At 38.1% G+C, this 25028-nt stretch overlaps 1 protein-coding gene and 1 long non-coding RNA gene across 4 annotated transcripts in view; one reads left to right on the top strand and one right to left on the bottom strand.

Annotated features, from left to right (window-relative positions):
- Positions 1 to 25028, top strand: part of LOC143659661 (uncharacterized) — a 224843-nt gene that overhangs the window by 49845 nt on the left and 149970 nt on the right. The gene's annotated exons all lie outside the window — the stretch shown is intronic.
- LOC143668238 (elongation factor 1-beta) lies at positions 2097 to 2894 on the bottom strand. Its single transcript, XM_077142835.1, has one exon. It carries the CDS (start codon positions 2807 to 2809, stop codon positions 2132 to 2134), a length of 678 nt encoding a protein of 225 aa, XP_076998950.1. The 5' UTR covers positions 2810 to 2894; the 3' UTR covers positions 2097 to 2131.

Below are 25028 nucleotides of genomic sequence, written 5' to 3'. Positions count from 1 at the left end.
GCATAATATAACATATATACAAAGCAAAGAAAGAAAAAAGTAATAGTTTTCACAGCACTCTTCAACAAATAGTTACAGGACAGATCTCAGAGTTTGTCATGGGCTACCATACCATTATCTCAGAGTTTTCCTTCTAGCTGCTCCAGAACATTGGAGGCTAGAGGGAATAAATATTTTTTTTATCATCACAATCGACTTTTTTTTTTTTGTGAAAGATAAATATACAAAAGCAGTAAATTTCAAAGCACAGCACATCAATTAGTTGTAGAACAGATTTCAGAGTTTGGTGTAGGTTACAGTTCCACAATTTTAGGTTTTTACTTCTAGCTGCTCTAAGATACTGGAGACTAAAAGAAATATCAATATAATGATTCAGCAATCATACTCATTTGTTAAATCCTACCTTCTCTATATAATGCCACCATCACCTTTGACCTTTCTATCCCATTCTTTATGGGTAGTTCTGTGCTTTTTTGAGCTTTTAACTGGTAACATGTATAACCTGAAATTTCTCCTTTTAACCACATTTAAGTGCACATCTCAGTGTGGTTGATTATGTTCACAATGTTGTGCTACCATTATCAGCATCAATTACCAAAACTCTTCCCTCACTCCAAACAGAAATTCTGTACTGTAACCACTGCCTTGCTGGCAATAGTGCAGCTGAGCCCTGTCCAGGTTCGATAGTCTCATTGCTGAAAAAATTCAGATAACAAATGGGCCAGTAGAAATAAGTAGTAAAGTTTATTAAAGAGAGAGAGAGAGAAAGTACATGTTAGAGAAATTAACATGAATGTGTTCAAGGCAGAAACACCCACCAAGTGGACTGGGTTAGCTTGTTTTATAGAAAGGTTTCATTGGTAACCAGTTCCATAGTGTGCTGGTTTGAATCTGTGGTGGGCCCCAGAAAAGCTATGCCCTTTAATCCTCATTCAGTTTTGCTGGGTGGGAGCATTTTGATTGTTCCCATGGAGATGTGACCCACCCAATTTTGGGGGGTAACTTTTGGTCAGATAGCTTCTATGGAGTCACAACTCCACCCATTAATCCTTTAAAAGAGGAAACATTTTGGAGAGAGTCCCTTTTTGTAGAGCCACGAGAAAGCCAACAGACACCTCCATGTTTGCCATGTGCCCTTCCAGTTGAGAGAGAAATGTTGAACGTCATCAGCCTTCCTGAACCAAGGTATCTTTCCCTGGATGCCTTAGATTGGACATTTCTATAGATTTGCTTTAATTGGGACATTTTCTTGGCTTTAGAACTGTAAATAGCAACTTATTTAATTCCCCTTTTTAAAAGCCATTCCATTTCTGGTATATTACATTCTGGCAGCTAGCAAACTAGAACATACAGTGACCTTTGAATACTAGGTGCTTACATGGTTTGTATTAACCAGGTGCTTACAGGGCTGGCATTGTTTCAGGAAGAGATAATTATTAATGCTTGTGGCCAGCCCATCATGTATCCAAAATTTGTCTTTGAGCAGAAGTTTAACAATCTTTATAACCCCAGGCTTTCTGTTATTGACTAAAAATCTGCTTTGGGCCCATGATTTTACAAGTTTTTATGGTTTTGGGTAGGTTTTAATGATTTTAGGAGGTTTCTGGGCTTTAGTGGGAATTCTTGCTTTTAGGAGTTTGCAGTTTGAATGAATTCCTTTGGAGCTAGATAACTAGGGACTTCCTATTGTTTATTAACTGTTTTAGAGCTGAACAGGAAACCAGGAACTTGTAGTTGTCCCATTCTATACTGTTTTAGTATCATTCAAGCATTAACTTCCTAGTTCCTACCCCAGTCTAGCTCCAATTACATTGTATTCTAGCTCCAGACTCTATAAATTTGCACAATTTATTTCCTATCATTGAAATCATACAATATTTTTCATTTTGAATCTGGATTATTTGTTCAACATGATTGTATTTAAAGTTCATTGACCTTATTACTTGTATAATACCTTCATTACTTATTATTGGTGATTATTACTACATTGTATGCAATTATGGCCTTAGGAATTCCTCAACTGAAAGGGATCTAAATGTCCTTCAGAGTCCCTCAGAAGTAGTCTACCACAATCTCCTGGGTTCCCTATTGTTTGTCAGTTTTATTTAAGGGCAAGGATCCAGCATGGACTTTAGATCTTGTTGAAAGCAGCAACATCCATGGACTGCACATAATCCTCAAAAGCAGTTATCTGCTCCTCCAGCATATCTGTTCCAACTTTATCATCTTCAACCACACATTGAATCTGAAGTTTTTTAATTCCGTATCCCACTGGAACTAGTTTAGAAGAGCCCCAGACCAAGCCATCTGCTTGAATGCTTCTGACGCACTCCTCTAATTTGGCCATATCTGTCTCATCATCCCAAGGTTTCACATCTAGTAAGATGGAAGACTTGGCAACAAGTGCAGGTTTTTTGGCTTTCTTTGACTCATACTGGGCAAGGCGCTCTTCTCTTAGCCGCTTAGCTTCTTCACTTTCCTCTTCATCATCGGATCCAAAAAGGTCAATGTCGTCATCATCTTTACTATCTGTGGCTCCACTTCCTGTGGTGTCTTCCACATTAGCGGGTCCATACTTGCCCAAAGCTTTTTTCACTCCTGGCAGGCTGGCTTTTTCCTTTTCATAAGATTTGATGTGATTATACCAACGTAGGGCATGATACAAGTCGGCAGGAGGTGGGCTGGAGACTGCTTCAAATACTGCCACATCTGCTTGTGACGGCACATATCCCTCGATGTAGCTCCTGTCCGCCAAGTAATCGTTGAGCACCTGGAGGCCAGCTGTGCTTTTCAGGTCTCCGAAACCCATGGCGACGGCTGTATCCGGGAACTGGGCAGCAGCGGAGGCAAAAAGGAGCGCATGCAGTCCAACTGGAGCGCTGAGAGAAAAAAAGGCCTGGGTTCCCTATTGTATGATTTAAGTTTGTAAGCCTGTGCCCTAGGCCGCTTTGATCTATTTGTTTCTTAAAAGGTTTAGCTAGCCCCAAGTGTTTCTGACTGCAGGGCAAGTTTTGGAAGGGTGAGCTAGAGACAAGTATATTAGTTTAGTATTTCCAGCTGCCACCAATAATTGGGACAAACACACAGGCACCACAGGATGCGCAGAGCAATTACTCTGCCTCCTTAGGAACAAGACCAGGAACCCACAATGAAAATTCAGGGAAGCTCCACACTGTGCTAGTGCAGGGGTGAGGTAGGGTTCAGCAAAGGTGCCAGGAGCTCCTCATGTGTATTTTTTTTAATTAAAAAAATTTTTTTAAATTAAAAAATGTATATTTTTAAGTTGTGTTTTCTTGATCTGGCACTCATCCAGTTACTGGAAACTTTTAACTCTTTTCTGGAGTTTTGTGGAAGATTGCACTGTCATTTTTGCTAGTTGTTGAAAAATTCTGTGGAGGAATGCATCCCTGGAGCATCTGATGCTACCATTTTGGTTGAATGCCTGATGAGTCTTTGAAATCATCTTACAATGTTGGAAATACTTTCTTTATAGCCACACCTATAAGACCTAAGGGAGCTAACTGTTAGGCCTGGAGGACAGGACCTGTTCCCCCCAGTATGTAATCTACCTCTGACAAATATTTCAGAAAGCCTCTCTCACCCCAACCTATACCACCTGGCATCTCCTTCACCCTCCATCAGCTGCCCTCTTGCGATACTCTCCCATTACTCAGCCTCCACTCTCAGGCAGGTGCATTATTGAATAAACTCCCCTTTCTCACTATCCACCCTCTGGCATTTACAAACCTGCATACCTACGGCAGCGTTTAAATTTTTAACTTTACCAATGAAAAGCTGCTAACTCCTAACTTAGTCCCCTATTTCTGACAAGTAGCCAGTAGAGACCTGCCCAACCCTTGCCCCCAACTCCTTACCCCAGGCCATAAAGACCCTATCCCCTACCAGCTCGGTGCAGCCATTTCTCTCTCTCTCCTGAAATGCTGCCTGGCGGCTCTGTTTCTCCCTGAAATAAGACCTTTGCCTGAACTCCTTGTCCTGTCTCGTTCCCGGTGAGTTTGCCCTTCACTAATTGTACCTTAATACCAATAATTATGCTTCCTTTGCTCTTTGGGAGTATTATAAGCCCTTTCTTATGTACGCAATTTAATTACTTATAAAAATTATCTGCTATTACTGATATGTCCCAGATACCCAAGGAAACCCAAGGGATTCCCAGCATAGGAAGGGGTATAGCACTAGTATTACAAACAATAATTCCTTAAATATCTACAAAGAACTGTTTCTTGATTTACTGAACTCCACCCATCATGCCAGTAATATCAGACAATTGGCACCTAACAGATGCCATACAGATATATTATCTACTAGTATAAAAAAATAAGTACAAAAATTTTAAAAAATGGAGAAAGAGATACCCTGCCAAACTTAATCAATAAATATTGATTGTGTACATTAATACCAGTCAACCTATACTTCATGGATTGTAAAGAAGAACTTTTGAAAAGTTATTTTAGTGAAGGTGTGGCCACCTGAAACAGGATGGTCTTATCAGATTACTGAGTCTTTTGCAAGTAGAGGAAATCTAATAATAGAGAGAGTAAGCCAAAGAAGAAGCAGGAAGTTGAAAGTCAAGAGAATTTGCAAGAGAAAGGAGAGGGCAACTCCATGTGAGAATAAAGACAAGGACATCCAAGGATCACCAGCAGCCAGGCCCAGAGCACCACAGGCTTTTGGAAGAAATCAAGGCTGGGAAGACACTTCTACTTTGGCCTTCTCCTAGCCTCAAAATACATTCCCTTGTTTAAGCCCACCCATTGCATGATATTTCTTTTGGTTCCTGGGAACCTAAGACACTTCCTTACTCGTTCTATGAAGCTGGCATTATCCTGTTATAAGACAACAGATATGCATGCTAGCCAAGAAAAGGATATATTATCCAGAGTTATCTGGTTCAGGGACCCATCTGGAGGTTCTGCAACCTCCATTGGAGGCTAGAACATTTGGATGTTGTAGGTTTCTGGAAAGTTACCTTAGTGCATGGAGACTTCGTAGTATCTTATATATTGCCCTAGGTGTTCTTCAGGATTGGCTGGAATGGTTTGGTTTAGGAAAATGTATTTATTTTAATGAAACATTTTTCATTTTCAATTACTGATGTTTCAGTATTTGGAATGGAAAATTTTCACTTTTTAAGCGTTCCTCTGATCTTTTCAAATCTTATTTCTGTTTTCCATTATAATAGGAATATTTTGCCAATTTTTCATATAGCATGCTCACTGTCAGTAGAACATTAGTAGGACATGTACTATTATTTCCCAGTTAATTACTTAACTTAAATATATCATTTTCAGAGTGATTATGTGTGGAATTGTTTATGTAACTAATTTACTTTCAATGAGTCAGCCTGGCTATATGTATAAAGTAGTACAGAGACTTACACTAAAAGAGTGTCATAAATCTCTATTAACTCCCTCTTCCTTGACACAGACCACCAGACATGGAGAAGTGAAATGCCTTGTGAGCTAGGGCAGGGCCTTAGTGGTGACTCCAGTGTTCTCTCTGGATGTCAGGGTCTGGTTTCAGAGTCTCACAATTGATGAGTCCCTGCTATGTGTGCCATTGGTGGTATTGTTGAGTGGTAGGGGACAGGACAGCAGTAAAATATGTGATGTCTTTCCTCGTGATGATTATAACTTCTTTGGCTACAGGAAAAAGAGTTGTCCCAAAAGAAGGGTAGATTATATGTATGATTTATTCTGGATGTTGTGCACTGAAGATTGGGTAAAGTAGAGTAGAGAGAACAATGAAAAGGATCCTCTAAAGATGGCAATTTATTTAGAGTCACCAAGGAGTATAACCAGCAGTCAAGCCACAGTTGGCTCAAATAATTGTGTAAAACAAGGTAGAGTAAAATTGGAATGGTGGATACACTGAAATCTGAATCACATAATGGCTGGTTTACATGGACAACTTAAGTCTTTGTTAGGGATGGCATAGGTTGTTATTAAATTCTGTAGATTTTAATAATGAATTAATTTAGTCATTCATTCAATATCAATAACTGTATTTGTATATATGTACCTGTATAGAATTTTATTTTTGTCATATTGAAAGATGATTATAATGAAAATCAATTTTATTGTGTACTTATGTGCCTTAGTAGGCATTACCTCATTTAATTATAATGTATTTAATTATAACTTTATGGATGACAATACTATTATCATCTCCACTTTTGAGGTAATGAAACAAGACTGAGAGAAGTTGCTGTCTTGTTCATGACAAATAATTAATGCTTGGCATTGTCCAGACACAATTCCAGTATTTTCTGATGCAGTGCATAGGCTACAAGAAAGTCGGATGATGCCTGAACCATTCCTGCTTTCAGTGGGAACTTGGTGCAGGCAGAGAGAAGTGCTGGTTGTCCTAATAATTGAGACAATTTCCCTCATAACTCTACTAGTCCAGTCTCTGCAGTCCTTTCTCAGGCTCCTTCCCCATTGGAGGCAATTACCATACTAGATTGTTTCCATGGCCAGGGGTTTACGGACTTCTTTTGAGTCCTCTGAGGATTCTAGAAAAATAGGCATAAGACGTAAGAGCTTCAGTTTTGAATCTAATGATGACTCCCATGCTGAGCCCTTCATCTACAACCAGAGGAACAGAGACATGACATCAGCTTTAGGGATACTTCTGAGAAGTGGGATTACTTTTGTCAGGTGATAGTTAGTTTGCTCATCTTTTTAATTCTCCTAGTGATACCTCCAGTGATTCTTGTTTGACATATCGCATAGGTGATTATGATAGATTGCAATGATAATTACAGCATCATCAGCCCCTTCTTCATGTGTCGAGTGTATTTGGCCATGCTTTAAATCTGGGCTGGGCTGGTGAATTACTTTAACTAGTAGATTTACTGGAAGTGATAATGCAAGAGGTCCATGCCAAGGCCTTCAATATCTTTGTAGATTCTTGGACTTTGATATCACATGTGACGAAGCCCATGCTAGGCCACCTGAAGATAAGAGGCCAATGTAGGAGATACAAGTTGTCTCAGGAAGCCATCAGCCAGTCCCCAGGTAATTACAAAGGCAGGTGACCCCTTCTTAGATCTGAACCTGGCCATAGCAGATGTACCATCCTATTGAGCCTAGTCCCAGCCCAAAACACCAACCAATAGCATTGTGTTTTAAATAGATGCTTTTTGTTAAATCAAAAGTTTTGAGATAGTTTGTTATACAGATAAATATTGTGTCTGTCCTCATCTCTGGTATACTCCAAATTGTCCTTTTAAAATGTTCCCTTCTTCTTTTTGACTCTGATTAGATTTTCTTCCCTGCCTATTTTTCTAGAATCTACATAATTTAAAACCTGCAGGTTTACATATATTCTGTGATAATCTTCATAACTAAATGCCTTAGCTTTAGGTATATTCACTTTTCCCCCTCCCTCTAATAACCTTCAGTCTGTGACATTGCCAGTGACTCTCATTTCTGTCAAGTCAAGTGTGAGAATGATAAACCTAATCATGTCAAGGAAGTGGCTTATCTGTTCAAATGATATGAATGACTTGCTGTGACACCTAAATACATACATACATACCTTTTTGTGAAGGAATATGATACATTAGAAATATATGCTCCCTATTTAAGAAGAGAAACAATTTTACATTAAGATTAGATTGCATTTTGTGTAAGTTACATCTTTTTAGTCCTTGAGTCACAGATACCATAAGAATCTAAAATAACATATAACTTGTGTTGATTTACAAAAAAATGTACTTTTATTTTGATCCTAACAGTTGAGTTAATTCCAAGATGTGTTGAATACCATTTTAGATAAAAATAATAAAAACTGAGTAATTTAATGTTTAAATATAAATCATAAGATGTACCTCATGCTATCTGTTTCAGTTTCCTAATCTGCCAAAATGCAAAATATCAGAAATGGATGGACTTCTATAAAAGGATTTATTAATTTACAAGTTTGCAATTATAAGGTCTTAAACACTCTCTACCAAGGTGTACAGACAAAAATACCTTGACTCTGAAGAAAAGCCAATGTCTGTCACATGGGAAGGCATGTGACTGGCATCTGCTGGTCCTTGTTCCTGGCTCCGTTGCTTCCAGCTTTTGATTCTAGTGGCTTTCTCTCCAAGTGTCTGTGGGTGCTCACTTAGCTTTTCTGGAGCAAAACTCTGGGTTTCATCTCTTAACTTAGCATCTCCCAAAACCAGAGATTTCTTCTATTCAGTTTCAGGCTATTTCTTGAGTCCTTGCTTAGCACCCAGGGTACTTCTGTCCTGATCACCAAAAATCGTGTCTGTGTTGGTTCTCCAAGTATCTGAAGCATTCTATGCTCCCTGTTTCAGCTCTTTTAAGGACTCCAGTAAACTAATTAAGACTCACTTTGAATGGGTGGGGTCACATCTCCTTCTAATCAAAAGGTCACACCCACATTGCGTGGGTCACATCTCCATGGAATCAAAAGATCCCACACCACAATAGGTCTGCTCCAACAAGATTGGATTAGGATTAAAAGAACTTGGCTTCTCTGGGGGTACATAACAGTTTCAAATCAGCACATTCCATGCTCTGGATCCTCAAAATATGTGTTCATCCCATATACAAAATACATTCATTCCATCACAATATTACAAAAGCCTTACATCATTTCAGTAAGAATACAAATATTACACCAATTCCAAACAGTACAAAATCTCATCAAAGTCAGTTACTGGTATCATCTGTTCTAAGGCAAAAATTCCCTGGCTATAGACCAGTGAAAGTTAGAGCAAATTATCTGCTTGCAGTGTACAAAGGAGGGACAGTCATGGGCTAAAAAATATTCCCATTGCCTTAGGGAGAAATTGAAAGGAAAACAGGGGTCACGAGACCCATAGAGTTCCGAAAACCAGAAGGGCAAACTTCATTAGATTTCAATGTCTAATTGTTACTTATCCTTGGGGCTTGAGAGAGTGGTAGTCCCATTCTTTCTATGCTGATTTGAAACTGTTATGTACCACATAAAAGTCATGTTTTAATCCTGATCTAATTTGGGGGGAACAGCCATTTCTTTTAATCCTGATCCAGCACTGTAGGTTGGGAACTTGATTAAATTATCTCCACAGAGATGTGACTTGCCCAATTGTGGTTGTGACCTTTGATTAGATGGAGATGTGACTCCACCCATTTCAGGTGAGTCTTGATTAGTTTGCTGGAATCCTTTAAAAGAGGAAACATTTTGGACAGAAATGACAGAAACAACAGAGGCCTCAGAGCCAACAGAAACTTCACAGCACAGCAGATACATGGAGAACAGAGACACAGATGTTTGGAGATGCCTGGAACCCAGCAGATATTTCCATGAGATGTTAAGGAAGCCAGAACCTGGAGAGAGCCAAGGGAATCAAAGAGACGAAAGCCAGCCCTGGAGAAGTAAAAGAACAGAAGATAAAAGCAACAGATTCTAGGAGCAACAGACCAGCAGATGCCAGCCATGTGACTACACAGCTGATAAAGGTGTTCCTGACCCATTGGCCTTTCTTGAGTGAAGGTAACCTATTGTTGGTGCCTTAATTTGGACACTTTCACTTCCTTAGAACTGTAAACTTGTAACTTATTAAATTTCTCTTTTTAAAAGCCATTCCAATTTTGGTATATCACATTCCAGTAGCTCACAAACTAATATAGATTCTACCCTTTCCAAGGGTTCATACAGTGGTCCTATGCTCTCCAAAACTGGGATGAGTGTTGCAACATTGTGAGGCATGAGGGAAACCACCTTTTTATCAGCTACTTCTTGTGATGGTTAGGCTTAGGTATCAGCTTTGCCTGGTGATGGTGCCCAGTTGTCTGGTCAGGCAAGCACTGGCCTAACCATTGACAGCAAGGATATTTTACCTGGTTAATAAACCAGAAGCCTGGCCAGTTGATTGCATATGTGACTGAATACATCTATGATCAACTAAGGGTTTGTCTTCTGCAATGTGAGAAATTCACCAGCTGAATCTAATCCAACAGCTGAAAACTTTTTAAGGGAGAATGAATATTCATTTCTTTTTCAACCAGCCAGCCATCCAGCCTCTCCTGTAAAGTTCATTGAGGACCTTCACTGAAATTGCCAGCCTCGTGATCTGCCCTACAGATTTTGGACTCTTGCATTCCCATGGTTGTGTGAAACACTTATATGAATCTCATATTTACAGATATCTCCTGTTGGTTGTTTCTCTAGAGAACATTAACTGATATAGCTTGGTACCCAGAGTGGTCTTAATAAACAGAATCTTAGAAATGGATTTTTCAATTGGTTTTATACTCTGATGGGATTCAAAGGCACTAATGACCCTATTTCCAATAATCAAGATGATATTAGCAGTCCTTAGCATGATTTGGCATTATAGATATGCAAAATATCACTATTTAATTATGTTAATTGTATGCTTATATGAGGCAAGGCTCTGGGTGAGAGTGTTTCTGACACCTTAATGGAGTCTTGTGGAGTTAAGAGGTATAATGATGTTGACTTGTTCTTTTTAGATATGCTGGATTCAGTTGTGAGAGTAAGGGATGAGGTGAAGGCTTCAAATTTGCAACTTAGATGCAGTATGGAAGATGTAAATGTTTCTATGTGTGCCCTGAAAGAAGATCTTATATCCTGTGGTTGCAGGCTTGAGATCTCTGAAAACCAGACCTAGATTTTCATTGTGTGAGTAGCAGATATACAATGTAAAGTTAGTTCTTAGCCTTGCGCGGTGTCTGCCGTTAAAGTAAGGGCATTGATTGGAAATGAATGGGATTCTAAAACTTGGGATGGGGACATTTGGGTGGGTAATGATGGCAGTGCGGACATGGAAACCCTATGTTCTGCTCAGTCTTTGCTAGGTAGACCTATAATGGTCTGTTATAAGGAAACACTTCCTCACCTCCAGCCTGCCTTAAGGAAAAAGCTGCCCAATATACATCCAGCTCTGAGGAGACAGCTACTTGACCTTCAGTCTGCCCTGAGGAAAGAGCTTCCTGACCTCTAGCCTGTCTTGAAGAAATGGCTTCCTGGCCTCCAATCTACCCTGATGAGTCTGCTGTCCAACCTAAATATAAAGAGACTAACCCATCAGTGCCTGCTAAACCTGTAAACACTTCCCTTGGGGAAACAGTTCTCATTATTCTATTTGAAGTGATTAATCCTGTTTCACTAGATGAAACTGCAAATGGAATTCCCTGAGGTAACTGGCTTGAAAGACACTTCTGATTCTTTTCATGATCCATCCCCTCCATCCTTCTTTTATTCAAGAACTTTAACTAGACTAAAGTCCCAATAGGTTCTTAAAAGTAAGGTAAAGAGTGTGGCCAATGATTCATTTCCATCTCCAGGGCACATGCTCCAATCCTTCAGAACAGTGGGGTGGCAGTGAGACTCTCCCAATCCCCAGAGACTGTGCTTCACCCTCTCTGAGACCTGAGACAATGACACTCAACTGCTCACCCTCTGATTCAGGGCAAACCCACCCTTTCCACGTGGATGAGTGGGTCTGTTCTGCTGGTCCAATATTTCTTGACTGTATACCTTAGCTTCCATGGTTCTGCCTTTGAAGTCATTTTTCCTTCAATCTGTCCCTTTTAATCCAGACTGGCAGTGGTTGCATTTATAATGATCTCACCAATAATTTGTTGGTTCAGCATGTAGCACACAGGAATCAAAGTCATCAGACAACAGGAACTTCCACAAATCCTTTCTGGGAAACTCCATCTCTATCCTGGCTTGTCTTGACATGCTTGACTGGTTCCATGCTTGGTTAAGTATTCATGTGGGGCACTATTTCCTGGGTCTCACTTTCTTGAAGCTCAGAATTTTCCAGACCATCAATTTCAGATTTTTTTGTACCCAAGAGTTCAGTTCTCAGCTTATCCTTTTCCTGTTACATTCAATATCTGCTGCAAGAAGCATCCAGGCTGCATATTCCACATTTCATTTGGAAATCTCTTTAGCTAACTATCACTGCCCGTAAGTTTCAAATTCTACCTTCTATCCAACACCAGGATGCAATTTGCCAAATTCTCTGTCACTTTAAAACAAGGATCACCTTTCTTCAAGTTTGCAATGACACATTCATCATTTCTGTCTAAAGTGTCATCAGAATATCTTTAGAGTCCGTATTTCTAACAACCGTCCCTTCAAAACATTCTGGGTCTTCTCTACCAAACATATCACAATTCTTACAGAACCTTCCAATTACCCATGAAAAAGCTGTTCCAACAAGTTTTGTATTTGCAAACCACAGCACTCCACTCCTGGTACCAAATATGTTTTGATTTGCCAAAGCTGCCATAATGCAATATACCAGGACTGGATTGGCATTTATAAAGGGGATTTTTTCAGTTACAAGTTTACAATTCTAATGCCTTAAATATGTCCAAACTAAGGCCTACAGAGAAAGATACCTTGACTCTGAAGAAGGGTTGATGTCTGTCACAGGGGAAGCCACGTATCTGGCATCTTCTTGTCTTTGTTAACAGACCATTGTTACCAATTTTTGATTTCAGTGGCTTTCTCTCCAAGCATCTGTGGACCCTTTCTTAATTTCTCCAGGGCAAAATTCTGGCTTTCATCTCTTAGCTTAACACCTCCTGGAGCTGAAGATTTCTTCTCCTCAAGTTCTGACTATTTCTGTGAGTCCTTGCTTAGCACCTGAGCTATTTCTGTCTTGATGTCCAGATGTATGTGTCTGTGTCAGTCCACCAAACATCTGAATTCTCTGCTCTCTGCATTAGCTCGTATAAGGATTCCAATAAACTAATTAAACCCTACCTTGAATGGGCATGGTCACATTTCCATCTAATCAAATGATCACACCCACATTGGAAGTGTCACATCTCTGTGGAAACAACCTAATCAAAAGATCCCAGTCCATAATGGGTCTGCTTCCATGAGATTGGATTAAGATTAAAAGAACATGGCTTTTCTGGGGTTACTAACAGTTTCAAACCAGCACACTATCTTCAGGGATAACAATCAGAATTTTGGTTTCTCCATCATTTTCTCATTTATTTTCTGTACTTATGGTAAGTAAATATAATTTCAAGTGTTTAAGGTAATGGACTACAGAATTCTTACCTTTTTAATTTTTTTTTTGCTAAGTAATACATTATGGCTGATGATTTGCCAAAATATAAACATATTCAAACATTTTGGCTTTATTATCCTTTCATTGGGTTGTGCTGTGTGAAAAATCTATTAGAGGAGCAGAGAGCAGCCAAATGTATCACTAAAATCATAAACCGGGCGGGCCGCGGTGGCTCAGCGGGCAAAGTGCTTGCCTGCTATGCCGGAGGACCTCGGTTCGATTCCCGGCCCCAGCCCATGTAACGAAAACGGAGAAACAAAATACAATAAAACAAGAAAATGTTTAAAAGATGTTTCCCTTTCTTCCTCTCTTCCTTCCTTCTATCCTTCCTTCCTTCTCTCTGTCTTTCCTTTAAAAAAAAAAAAAAAAAAAAAAAAAATCATAAACCAATGTAAATGGTATCTTTTCTCTATGGGAGTCCTTAAGGATACAGCATAAATCTGCCTTCTGAATCTGAAAATGGATTATGTGTTACTGCCCAAACCACAAGATGACTAGACAATCCCACAAGTCTACCTTTTACTTACTCTTGACAACTATTTACTGTGTCTCTGGATATTTGTAGAAATGCACAAATCCTAAGCAAAAATACCTTTCCTTTGTAGAGCTTATATTTAGTGGGAAAAACAAAAACAAACATAATAAGTCTGTAGATATCATGGTGTTAAAGAAGTGTTAAACTGCTATAAAAAGTAGCAGCCTTATTTCACTCAAAGTGACATCACCAAAGTCCATCCCTGTTATTACATGTATGAGAACTTCATTCCTTTTTATGACAGAATAGTATGTCATTGTATGTAGATCTGCCAAAATTTGGTTTTCTATCCTTCTGCTAATGGACAATATTGCTGTAATAAAAAATACATTCATAGAGAATGAAAGTAGATTACAGTTAACTAAGCATCAGAGATGTATGATAGATTAATTATGTCCCCAAATAAAAAGAAGCCTGAAGAGAAAGCTAGCAGACATTGCCATGTGCCTTTCCAGCTGAAAGCAAAACCATGAACATCATCTGCCTTCTTGAGTCAAAGTAACTTTCCCTGGATGCCTTAGTTTGGGCATTTTTATAGCCTTGTCTTAATTTGGACATTTTCATGGCCTTAGAACTGTAAACTTGCAACTTAATAAATGCCCTTTTGTAAAAGCAGTCCCATTTCTGGTATATGGCATTCTGACAGTTTTAGTAAACTGAAACACCTAAAGAGAAGACACAATGGGCGAGAGATCCCCATGAGACAGGAGGGGCAGATACAAGTCCAGGAACTGCAAGGAATTTGAGAAGCCTATGCAACAGACTTCAGAAGAAAGCCTTGATTTTGAAATTCTTACCTCCAAATCTGTGAGCCAGTAAATTCCTGTAATGAATCAACCCAGGTGTAAGAGAAATAGGGAGTTATTGCTTAACAGGTATAGAATTTCAGCAGAATAGGTAGTGAAGAAGTTTAGGGTATGTATGTGGGATGGTAGTACAATATTGTGAATATAATAATATCATTGAATTGTATACCTTAAAGTGGATAAAGTTGAAAACTTTGAGTTGTATACATGTTATTACAAGAAGAGTAAAACATTACAAATTAAAAACCCAGTTCAGTAAAGAGATCATGAGTGATAGGAATAGTTGCAATTTTAAAGTAGGGCCAGGTAGAGAGTGTTGAATATATTTGTGGGTGAAATACTCCAGAAAGTATAATGGAACTCTGCAGACACCCTGTTCCAGTTTCACAGTCATGACATGAGAAAGAGTTCAGGGACAAGAAAGTGAAAGAAAACAGCAAGTTTTATTGAAGGGAGAGTACATGCTCAAGGGATTATCATGGATGTGCTCAAGAGACAGGCACACCCCAAGTGGCATGGATCTAGCTTGTTCTATAGGGAGGTTTTGCAGCAGTGATTATCCATTTTGACCTTTGAACACCAGGTGTCTTATTCTAGGAAGAGATGACTTGGTACTTGGGGAGCTCTACTATGTCCTCAAAATTTGTTTTTGAACAGATATTTAACAATCTTTATGACCTCAAGCTTTCTGTTATTAATGGACAGTCCATTTCAGGCCCATGATTTTATAAGCTTTTTGGCTGTGTGGATTTTGGAACCTTAGGGGAAATGTTTGTCCTAGGGAGATTGCAGCTGTGCATTAACTTCTTCGGAGCTGGTTATGAACCAGGGACCATAGCCTCGATGCCTTATTCAATCCTGCCTCAGGAATGAAGATGAAACAACAAAGCTACTCAGATCAGTGAGTCCACCTATGATCCAAGGACAGAGTGGACGTTAGAGTGACTGGGCAGGAGTGAGGAGGCAAAGAGCAGGTGGAAATGATTTTTGAGCTAAAGCTTTGTAATTTGAATTATTTGTGAGGTGCTTGGAAGCTTTTTTGCAGATGAACAATAAAATTCAGCTTTGAGGATTACTATTCTGGCTGGTAATGAAGCCTTAACAAATGCCAGATAATTTTTGTGATGTGTTTTACCACATTTAATTCTCTCCACTACTTTTAGAGTTGGATTTCCTTTAATCATACTGAATTAGTATAGCATGGAAAATGTTAAATAAATTTTAATTACCAAGGAAAAGACGCTGCTAACATCACAGAGATATTCTACATAGATTATCTCTTCGGAATTCTCTGCGAATCCATCATTTACCAACCAATTTAAGCATTATCTGTCCATTCCTACCCCACCTGGCCCTTTTGATCCTGTATTCTAGTTTCAAACAGTATAAATTTGCATATTCTAATTATTTCATCTCATTGAGATCATACACTATTTGTCCATTTGTTTCTTGCTTATCTATTTATTTATTTATTTATTCATTTATTCATTCATTTATTTATCTATCTGTTTGGGCGGGCACCGGGAATTGAACCCGGGTCTCTGGCATGGCAGGCAAGATCTCTGCCTGGCAGGCAAGATCTCTGCCTGCTGAGCCACCATGGCCCGCCCGTTTCTTGCTTTTTTAACACATGATGTCTTCAAATATCATCAACCTTGTAACATGTATCAGACTTTCATTACTTTTTGCAGGTGAAAAATATTCCATTTTATGCATTCATGGTCTTAGACATTTCCCATTTAAAGGGCTCTTGAGTCCCCTTGTACTCTCCTTGCAATAGGCTCTGACCACCTCTAGGGTGCTCTATTGTATGATTAAAGACATTGATTCCTTTGCCTCAGGCTTTGAATTAATTGTTTCTTACAATGCTTTATCTGTACCTAATTGTGTTTACCTGCAAGGCAAGTTTTGGGAGAGCAAGCTAGAGATAAGTGTCCTAGTTCAGTATTTTGAGATGCCACCCAATAATTGACTCAATCATATAGACACCCTAGTATGCACATAGGGATTACTCTTCTCCCTCTGTAACAAGGTCAGTATCCCACAAAGGGAGTGCAGGAAAGCTCCACAGCACAGGGGCTTGTAGTAAGGTAGAGTCCAGCCAAGGTGCCAGGAGTTCCTCATACTTTTTTTTTTTAAGTTGCATTTTCTTGATTTGACATCCATCCAGTTACTGGAAACTTTTAACTTTGTTCTGAAGTTTTGAGGAAGACTGCACTGCCACTTTTGATAGTTATTCAAACATACCTTGGGGGACTGGACCCCTGGAGCATCTTGTGCCGCCATCTTGGTCAAATGCCTGGTTAGTCTTTTAAACCATTTTACAGTGGAGGAAACATTCTGTTTATAGCCACACCTCTAAGACCCAAGGGTACTAATTGTACCTTAACACTAATAATAATGCTCTCTTTGCTCTATAAGAATATTATAAACCCTTATTTATCCACGCAATTTAATTACTAATAAAATATTTACTACTGTCATTGATAAGTCCCAGATAGAGTAGGAAACCCAAGGGATTTCTGGCATAGGAAAGTTTATAAGACTAATATTATGAAGAATATTTCTTTATGGAGCTACTAAGAATGGTTTCTTGATAAGTGAACACCATGCAAGATGTTATTCCTCCACAACCATGACAATAAAATCAGATAACTGGTGCCTGCCAGTTACCATAAGAGATAAATTTTTATCTCCTCATATAAGAGAATAAGTACAAGAAAGTAAAAGAATGGAGAAAGATGTAACATGCTAACCCTAGCAATAAATCTGGACTGTGTATATTAATACCAGACAAACTATATTGTATAGCAAAAATATTTGCAAGAATAATGAACATCACTTCAAAATGATAATATATCAATTAATGAAGAATTCATAGGGTAATTATAAACATTTAGGCTTCTAATAATAGACCTTCAAAATATGAGTAACAAAAACATATAGCATCATGAGGAGAACTAAATATATCTGCAATTAGAGTCAAATATTTGAAGACAACACTATCAATTCAACTTATTGAATCAATAGAACACCAGTAAAGATATAGAAGGCCTAAGTCATACTTCTTGAGCTTGACTTGTTGGCTTAGACAATAGGAAATTGTCACCTCACAGTTTTGGAGTCTAGAAGATAAAAAGTAAGGTGTTGGCAGTATCATACTTTCTTTGAAATCTGTGGTGTATTGGTGGTGGATTGCTGCTGCAAACCCACACTCAATTTCTGCCACTATCACATGGCTTTCTTCTCCTCCATGAAGTATAATTTATTGCTAATTAGAATTCCAAACATATTGGATTAAGACCCACCCTGACTGAGGTTGGCTTCACCTTAGCTAGTAATATCCTCAAAGAACTTGTTTATACATGGGTTCAAGTTCCCAGGACCAAAGGTTAGGACTTGAATATATCTTTGAGTGGGATATGATTCAATTCAAAACCATCTGTCCCCTGAAACCCTAAAAAGCATGTAGTTATCACATTAAAAAACCATGCCTCCTTTCCCAATAACCTAGACAACTTAAGCCACGTCAGTAACAACTCTATGTCATGTATCTCATTTAAATCAATCATGAGTATGTTCCATCGTAAGTCAAAATTTCTTTCCAGCTGTGAACTTGTGAAAACTAGAAAACCTCTTATCTGCTCCCTAACTATAGTAGTGGACAGACAAAGGGTAGACCTTCCCCTAAGAAGGGAGAAGTTGGAAGGAAGGAAAGGATCATGGGTTCAAGGCAAGTCCAAACCACAGCAAGTCAAATCACATCAGATTTCAAGGTCTGAGAGTAATCTGTGACTTGATGAGGCATCCTTTGCACCTGTTGGAGCAGCATCCCCATCCTCCCTAAGCACCACTGTTGTGGCCATGCTCTCCCAAAACACTAGGATGTGCCCACCCTCTCCAAATTCCATGGTAGTGGCTCCTTTCTATTCACCAAAAGTGGTCCCTTCAACCTAGACCTTTGCATCTATGTTTCTGCCCATGGCCTCATTGTTCCTGCATGGTGTCCTAACTTTATCCCTTCTCATTCAGGCTGAAATTGTTTTGTTGATACAAAAACCTCAAATATCTTTTTGTCATTTAGTGCAATTCAGGGGATTCCAAACCATTAGACTAAAAGATATTTCATTGATCTTTCCAGGATAGTTGCATTTCCGTTTCTGATTTACTCTGTGATGATTGATTGGATCCATAAGTTAGAAACAGTAGAGAAATAAGTTTTATGAGCAAATGATGCTGGACAAAGTGAATATCCTTCATCAAAATGGAATTCTAGCTAGGCCTTGCACTATTTACAAAATGGAGGCCAAAATGGATAATACAAATAAATATAAAACATAAAATAACAGTATTTAGTAAATAATGTATGAGAAAAACTTTATGATCCCAGGTTAAATAAGACACCACTGCCCATTTGTTAGAATGTTAAAATTAAAGAGAGTGACTATACCAAGTGTTGGTGAGATTAGAAGGGATTTCAACTCTCACATGCTGTTGTTGGGAATAAAAATCATACACCAATTTTGAAAAACCCTGTGGCACTTTCTAAATACATTGATCAAATACTTACTACATGATCCAGCTGTGCTACCCTTAGAAATAAAAGTACATAACCATTCAAAGTTGTTCATACCAGCTTTATTATTTTTCTATGTGAAAATTTAATTTTATCACTTCAGATTGAGTGTGTATAATCATTACAACTAGAATAACCTTATAGGTAAAACTTAAACGTATATTTATGTGTATATGTTGTATCTTAACTTTTATCAGTTCAGCTCAATCATCAAACAAGCTCAATATTTTATTTTGATATATATTCCTGAGAAAACTTTCTGATGTGTCATTGAAGCACATATAAACCAATGGGAAGTACCGTAAAAATCTTTTAAAGATGCCTTATGCTTTTTATTGCTTTAACTTTTTTTACATTGTTATTATGAGATATAACATATATACAAAAAGCAATAAATTTCGAAGTACATGGTAACAAGTAGTTATAGAACAGATTTCAGAGGTTGGTATAGGTTATAATTCCACAATTTCATGTTTTTCCCTCTAGCTGCTCCAAGATACCGGAGACTAAAGGAAGTATCAATATGATTCAGCATCATATTATAGTCATTTGTTAAATTCTATCTTCTCTATTATAACTCATTCTTCTCCTTCAATCCTTCTCCCAAAGTTTAAAGGTATTGGGACTATGATCATTCTAACTTTTTCATATTAGAGTAGGCTGTTGATAATATGGGATATGGGGATGGAACTAGTTTATATTCTTAGGGTAACCTCTCTGGGTTTCAGGGCTTATCTGGCTTAGGAACCATCTGGAGGTTGTAGGTTTTTGGAAAGTAATTTTAGTGCATGAAACTTTTGTAGAATCTCAGGTAGAACCCTAGGTGTTCCTTAGGGTTTGCAGGAATGGATTTGGTTGGGGTTTGGCATACCATGACAATTAGCAATATGTAGCTGCAACTCCCATGAAAATAGCCTTCAGAATAGCCGCATGATTGTATTTGATCTCTTTTAGCTACTGGTGCCTTATTTTTAAAATATTTCTTTCTCTCCTTTTGGTCTGGAAGGCATTGTCAATTCCATGGTGCCATAGCCAGGCTCATTCCTGGGGATCATGTCCAACATTTCCAGGGAGATTTTTACCCTTAGATGTCATTTACCACATGGGAGGGGGATAATGATTTTCCTTGCAGATTTGGATTAGAGAGAGAGAGAAGCCACATTTGAGCAATAAAAATGGGTAAGTAGGCTTAACTTCTCTGGTACAGAAATGAGCTTCATAAGAGCAAGCTTCAAGGTCAAGGAATTGACCTATTGACTTGGGAGTCCCTAATGTTTGAGATAGTATCAGGGGTTTCCCCAGTGGTAAAGTTTAATAGTTCTGTATTTTGTCCTAGTCCCTCAAGGAACCCCAACATACTCTGGGATGTATCTGGTATTATATTACCAGTTTTATTTTATTATTATTTTTTCATTTATTTATTTATTTATTTATTTATTTATTTATTTATTTATTTATTTATTTATTTATTTATTTATTTATTTTTGCATGGGCAGGCACCGGGAAACAAACCTGGGTCTCTGGCATGGCAGGCAAGAAGTCTACCACTGTGCCACCATCACCCCCAGCTTTATTTTTAACATTCTAAATTGGAAACAACCTGAATGTTAACCACCCACAACCTAAATGCTATCCAATTTCTGGAGTATTACTCAGCAATAGAATTGACTCTTAATAAAATACACCAACCTGAATGAATTTCACAATAGTTATGCTTACTTAAAGAAGTTACACAAATGTAGTATGTACTGTATGATTCCATTTACATAAAATTCTGTAAATGGCAAACTAATCTTTAGTGATACAGAGCAGATCAGTGGTGCCCATGCATAAAAGAATTGTGAGACAAATGGTTTACATTTCCAGGAAAACCATTTCCATGGAAGTAGTTGACGTTCTTAGAGAGGTTGGCCCTTCTGGGTTTCAGGGCTTATCTGGCTTAGGAACCATCTGGAGGCAAGGATGGTTACTGGTAAATTTTGTTAATCAGTTCATTAAGAAATAATACCAATCCTGTACAAACTTCTCCAAAACACTGAAGAGGAATGAATATTTAGTGTGGTAGGTTGAATTACGAAACCTAGAAAAATCATATACTTAATTTTAATTTATAATGGTGTGAACCCATTGTAAAGAGGAACTTTTGAAATTTTTTTTGTTATTAACATGACCACCTGAGGACAGGATGGCTCTTAATCAGGTTACTGGAGTCTTTGAAAAGGAGAGGAAATTTAGTAATAGAGATAGAAGACCACAGGGAGGATTTGGAAATTGGAATTCAAGGGAACCTGGAAGAAAAGGAGAGGACAGCACCATAGGAGAGAAAAGACAAGGACCTCCAAGGATCACCAGCAGTCAGCCCCAGAGCACCACAGTCTTCCCCTGAAGACAATGCTTTGCCATGTAAATGCCTCTATTTTGTGCTTCTCCAAGCCATTAAACAATGAATTCCCATTATTTAAGCCCACACATTGTATGATATTTGTCTCAGCACATTGGAAACTAAGACACTTCCCTACTCATTCTGTGAAGCCAGCATTATCCTAATACAAACACGAGTCATACACACTATGATAAAGGATGCACAAAAGTCTCTCCCTATATGGATACAATTTTAGCAGTTAAACATATTATATATAAAGGGAAAAACCTTGGACATTCTGTTTTTAGTAAGCTTTTATATTTCAAAAGGCTTTCTATAAAACCCATTCCATTGTGTCTTCATGATAGCATTTAAAAAGCATTTAAATTTTTGAACATTAATGGCCATAGTCTGCATACATTTCTTAAAATTCATTTATTTTAATGAAATCTTTTTTTCATTTTCAATTATTGATGTCTACATATTTGGAATGGGAGTTTTTCCAAACTTTTTTGTTTCCTAATATGTTAGGATGATTTTGCCAACTTTTCAGGTAGCATATACTGTTTTTCAGTAGAGCTTTAGTGAAATATTTATTATGTGTTCATTATATTCTAGTTAATTGCTTATTTAACTTACACTTTAACATTTTCAGAGTGACTATTTTGTAGAATTTTTTATGCAACTGTTTTACTTTCAATGAATTGACCTGGTTCTATAGGTCTAAATAGCATAAAGAATCATGCTAAGAGAGTGTCCTAAATCTCTAATAGTTCCCTCTTTTCTTGACACAGGAAGTCAAAATGGAGAAATAAAATGCCCCATGCATGAGGGCTGGGACTTAGTGGTGACTCTAGTGTTCTCTTTGGATGTCAGTGTCTGGTTTCAGAATCTCACAGTTGATGAGTCCTTTCCATGTGTGCAGATGGTGCTATTCTCTGAGTGGTGGGGGAGAGCAGAGCGGTGAAGTATAATATTCTAGGTTGATTAAAACTTCCTGGGCCATGGGAAAGAAATGTGTCCCAAAAGGAGAGTAGATGGTATGATTTACTGTGGAGGTCGGGGGCTTAGAATTGGATAAAGTCGAGAGTAGAGAACCATGAGAAGCATCCTGTAAAAATGGCAAATTTCATAGAGTCAGAAAGAAGTATAGACAGTGATCCAGCCACTGTAGTTTCCAGTGAAATATGTAAAACAAGTTGGAGTAAAATTGGATTTGTAGACGTTCTGAAATCTGAATCACATGATGCGTTGCTCTTCATGAACAACTTAGATCATTGATAGGGATGGTGTAGGGTGTTATTAAGTTCTGTAGATTTTAAAAATGAACTGCTTTAGTCATTCATTCAATAATTGTATTTGTATACAGGTATGTGTATAGAATTTTGTTTCTTAACATTTTTATTGTAAAATCCAAAATATATACAAACCAAAGAAAGAAAATACAATAATTTTCAAGGCACACTTTAAGAAGTATTTACAGAACAGATCCTAGAGTTTTTCATGGGCTACCATTCCACCATCTCAGATTTTTTTCTTCTAGCTATTCCAAAATACTGGAGGCTAGAAAGAATATTAGTATAATGATTCAGCAGTCATATTCATTTGTTAAATCCTATAACCTAATCCTTCTTTGATCCTTATCCAATGTATAGGGATCTTTAGGTTACTCTTACTCTGAGTTTTTCATGTTGAGGCTGGGTGTCAACACTAAAGGATAGGGGTATGTATTCAATTGATAATCTTTGAGATGCTGCTCCCTCTGGGTTTCAGAATTTATCTGAACTAGGAATCTTCTGGGAATGATGGGTTCCAGGAAAGCAAACTTGGTGCATGAAAACTTTATAGAAACTCAGTTCAAGCCCTAGGTTTTCTTAAGAGTCAACAGGAGTGATGTCAGTTTGGGTTTAGCAAACCATGGCAATTAGCACTACCTAACTGCAACTTGCATAAAAGTAGCCTCCAGAATAGCCTCTTGATTCTATTTGATCTCTCTTTGCCAATGTTACCTCATTTCATTACACATCTTTTCCCTCTTTTGGTCTAGAAGTTGTCGATCCTATGGTGCTAGGGCCAGACTCACCTCAGGAAGTCACACCCCACATTGTCAGTGAGACTTTCACCCCTATGCCATGTCACATGTAGGGAGGAGGATAATGATTTTCCTTGCAGAGTTGGGCTTAAAGAGAGAGGGACCACATCTGAGCAACAAGAGGTTTCCTGAAAGCAACCCTTAGACCTCATTATGGGTATATTTAGCTTCTCCCCTAAAGAAGTAAATTTCATAAGGATGAGCTTCAAAAACAGGGGCTTGGCCTAATTTGTTGGGAGTCTCCAATGATTGAGAGGACACCCTGAATTTCCCAGAAGGGAAAGTTTAATAGTTTTCTTTAGGACTCTCAAGGGAATCTACCAGTACTTTTTTCTTATCAGCTCACCCTAGTCTGAGATGTATCCTGGTATTACATTATTAAGCTATACGGAATTACAAGGCCTCTTTTCCATTCTGGACTTCAGGAGTTTGGGTGGTTTAAACGAGCTATCCAGAAAAGTTGATCTAGATTATATGTTACAGAAAATTTAGGTTCTAGACACAGTAAACCTCTTTGCCTTTGGTCTCACATAGTGGGTGAAGGTCTAGAGTACATCTACTATAATTTTTTAGCCTGTATTCTTCTTTACCTTATACCCAGTCACATTGGCCTCATTTGTAACTCTAATTGATGCCTGATCTTTTTTTTTGTTTCCTTTAACTGTTATTATATATAGCTGTGCTAACTTTCAGGGTTGCATCACTCCATTTCTGGGTCTTATGTGTCACAGAGTTACTCAGAATGCGAGGGAACTCCCACCTGATAAACATACAGCTCAGTGTCTCAGAATCTAGAAATACATTTAGAACTTCAGACTAAGATTGGCTGCTCTTCAAGCTTACAATCTTGTCTCCAATATTCTTTTTTTTAAAAATATTTTTATTGAGAAATCTTCACATACATACAGGTCATACATAGTATATAATCAGTGGCTCACAATCTCATCACATAGTTGTGCATTCATCACCATGATCATTTTTAGAACATTTGGATCACTCCAGAGAAAAAAAGAAAAAGGAAAAAGAAAACATCTGTACATCCCATACTCTTACCCCACCCTCTCACTGACCACTAGTATTTCAATCTACCCAGTGTTTTACCCTTTATCTTCCTCTATCATTTATTTTTAATCCTTGTATTTTTACTCATCTGGATAAAGGAAACATGAGACACAAGGTTTTCACAATCACATGGTCAAACTGTACAAGCTATATGTTTATACAATTGTCTTCATGAATCAAGGCTACTGGAACACAGTTCCTCTCATGACATCATATTTGACTATAACAAATAAAAATGTGACTCTTTTGGGATGCTGGGTGGCCTTGTTCTGATGTCCAGCTTTCTTATAAGTATTTTCTGAAAGAGACTTTAGCATATTTACTATTTTCTTTCTGGCTTATTTTGTACAACACATTGTCCCCAAATCCTAATCAGTTTGTTGTGTCCTTCTCGATGTCCTTCCTTTTTGTAGCCACACCATATTCCATCATATAAATGCATCACAGTTCATACCCTTTGCCTCCCTCCATCTATTGGGCATCATGGATAATGTGGAAAATAAGCAAACCA

This window comes from Tamandua tetradactyla, chromosome 2 (assembly GCF_023851605.1).
Source record: "Tamandua tetradactyla isolate mTamTet1 chromosome 2, mTamTet1.pri, whole genome shotgun sequence".
NCBI classification, from domain to species: Eukaryota; Metazoa; Chordata; class Mammalia; order Pilosa; family Myrmecophagidae; genus Tamandua; species Tamandua tetradactyla.
The sequence above is the reverse complement of the archived record's forward strand: the minus strand, read 5'-3'. Positions and strand labels throughout refer to the sequence as shown.

What these genes read in the sequence shown, in the direction of transcription:
- LOC143668238 (XM_077142835.1), bottom strand. Translation starts at nt 2,809, where the DNA reads ATGGGTTTCGGAGACCTGAAAAGCACAGCTGGCCTCCAGGTGCTCAAC.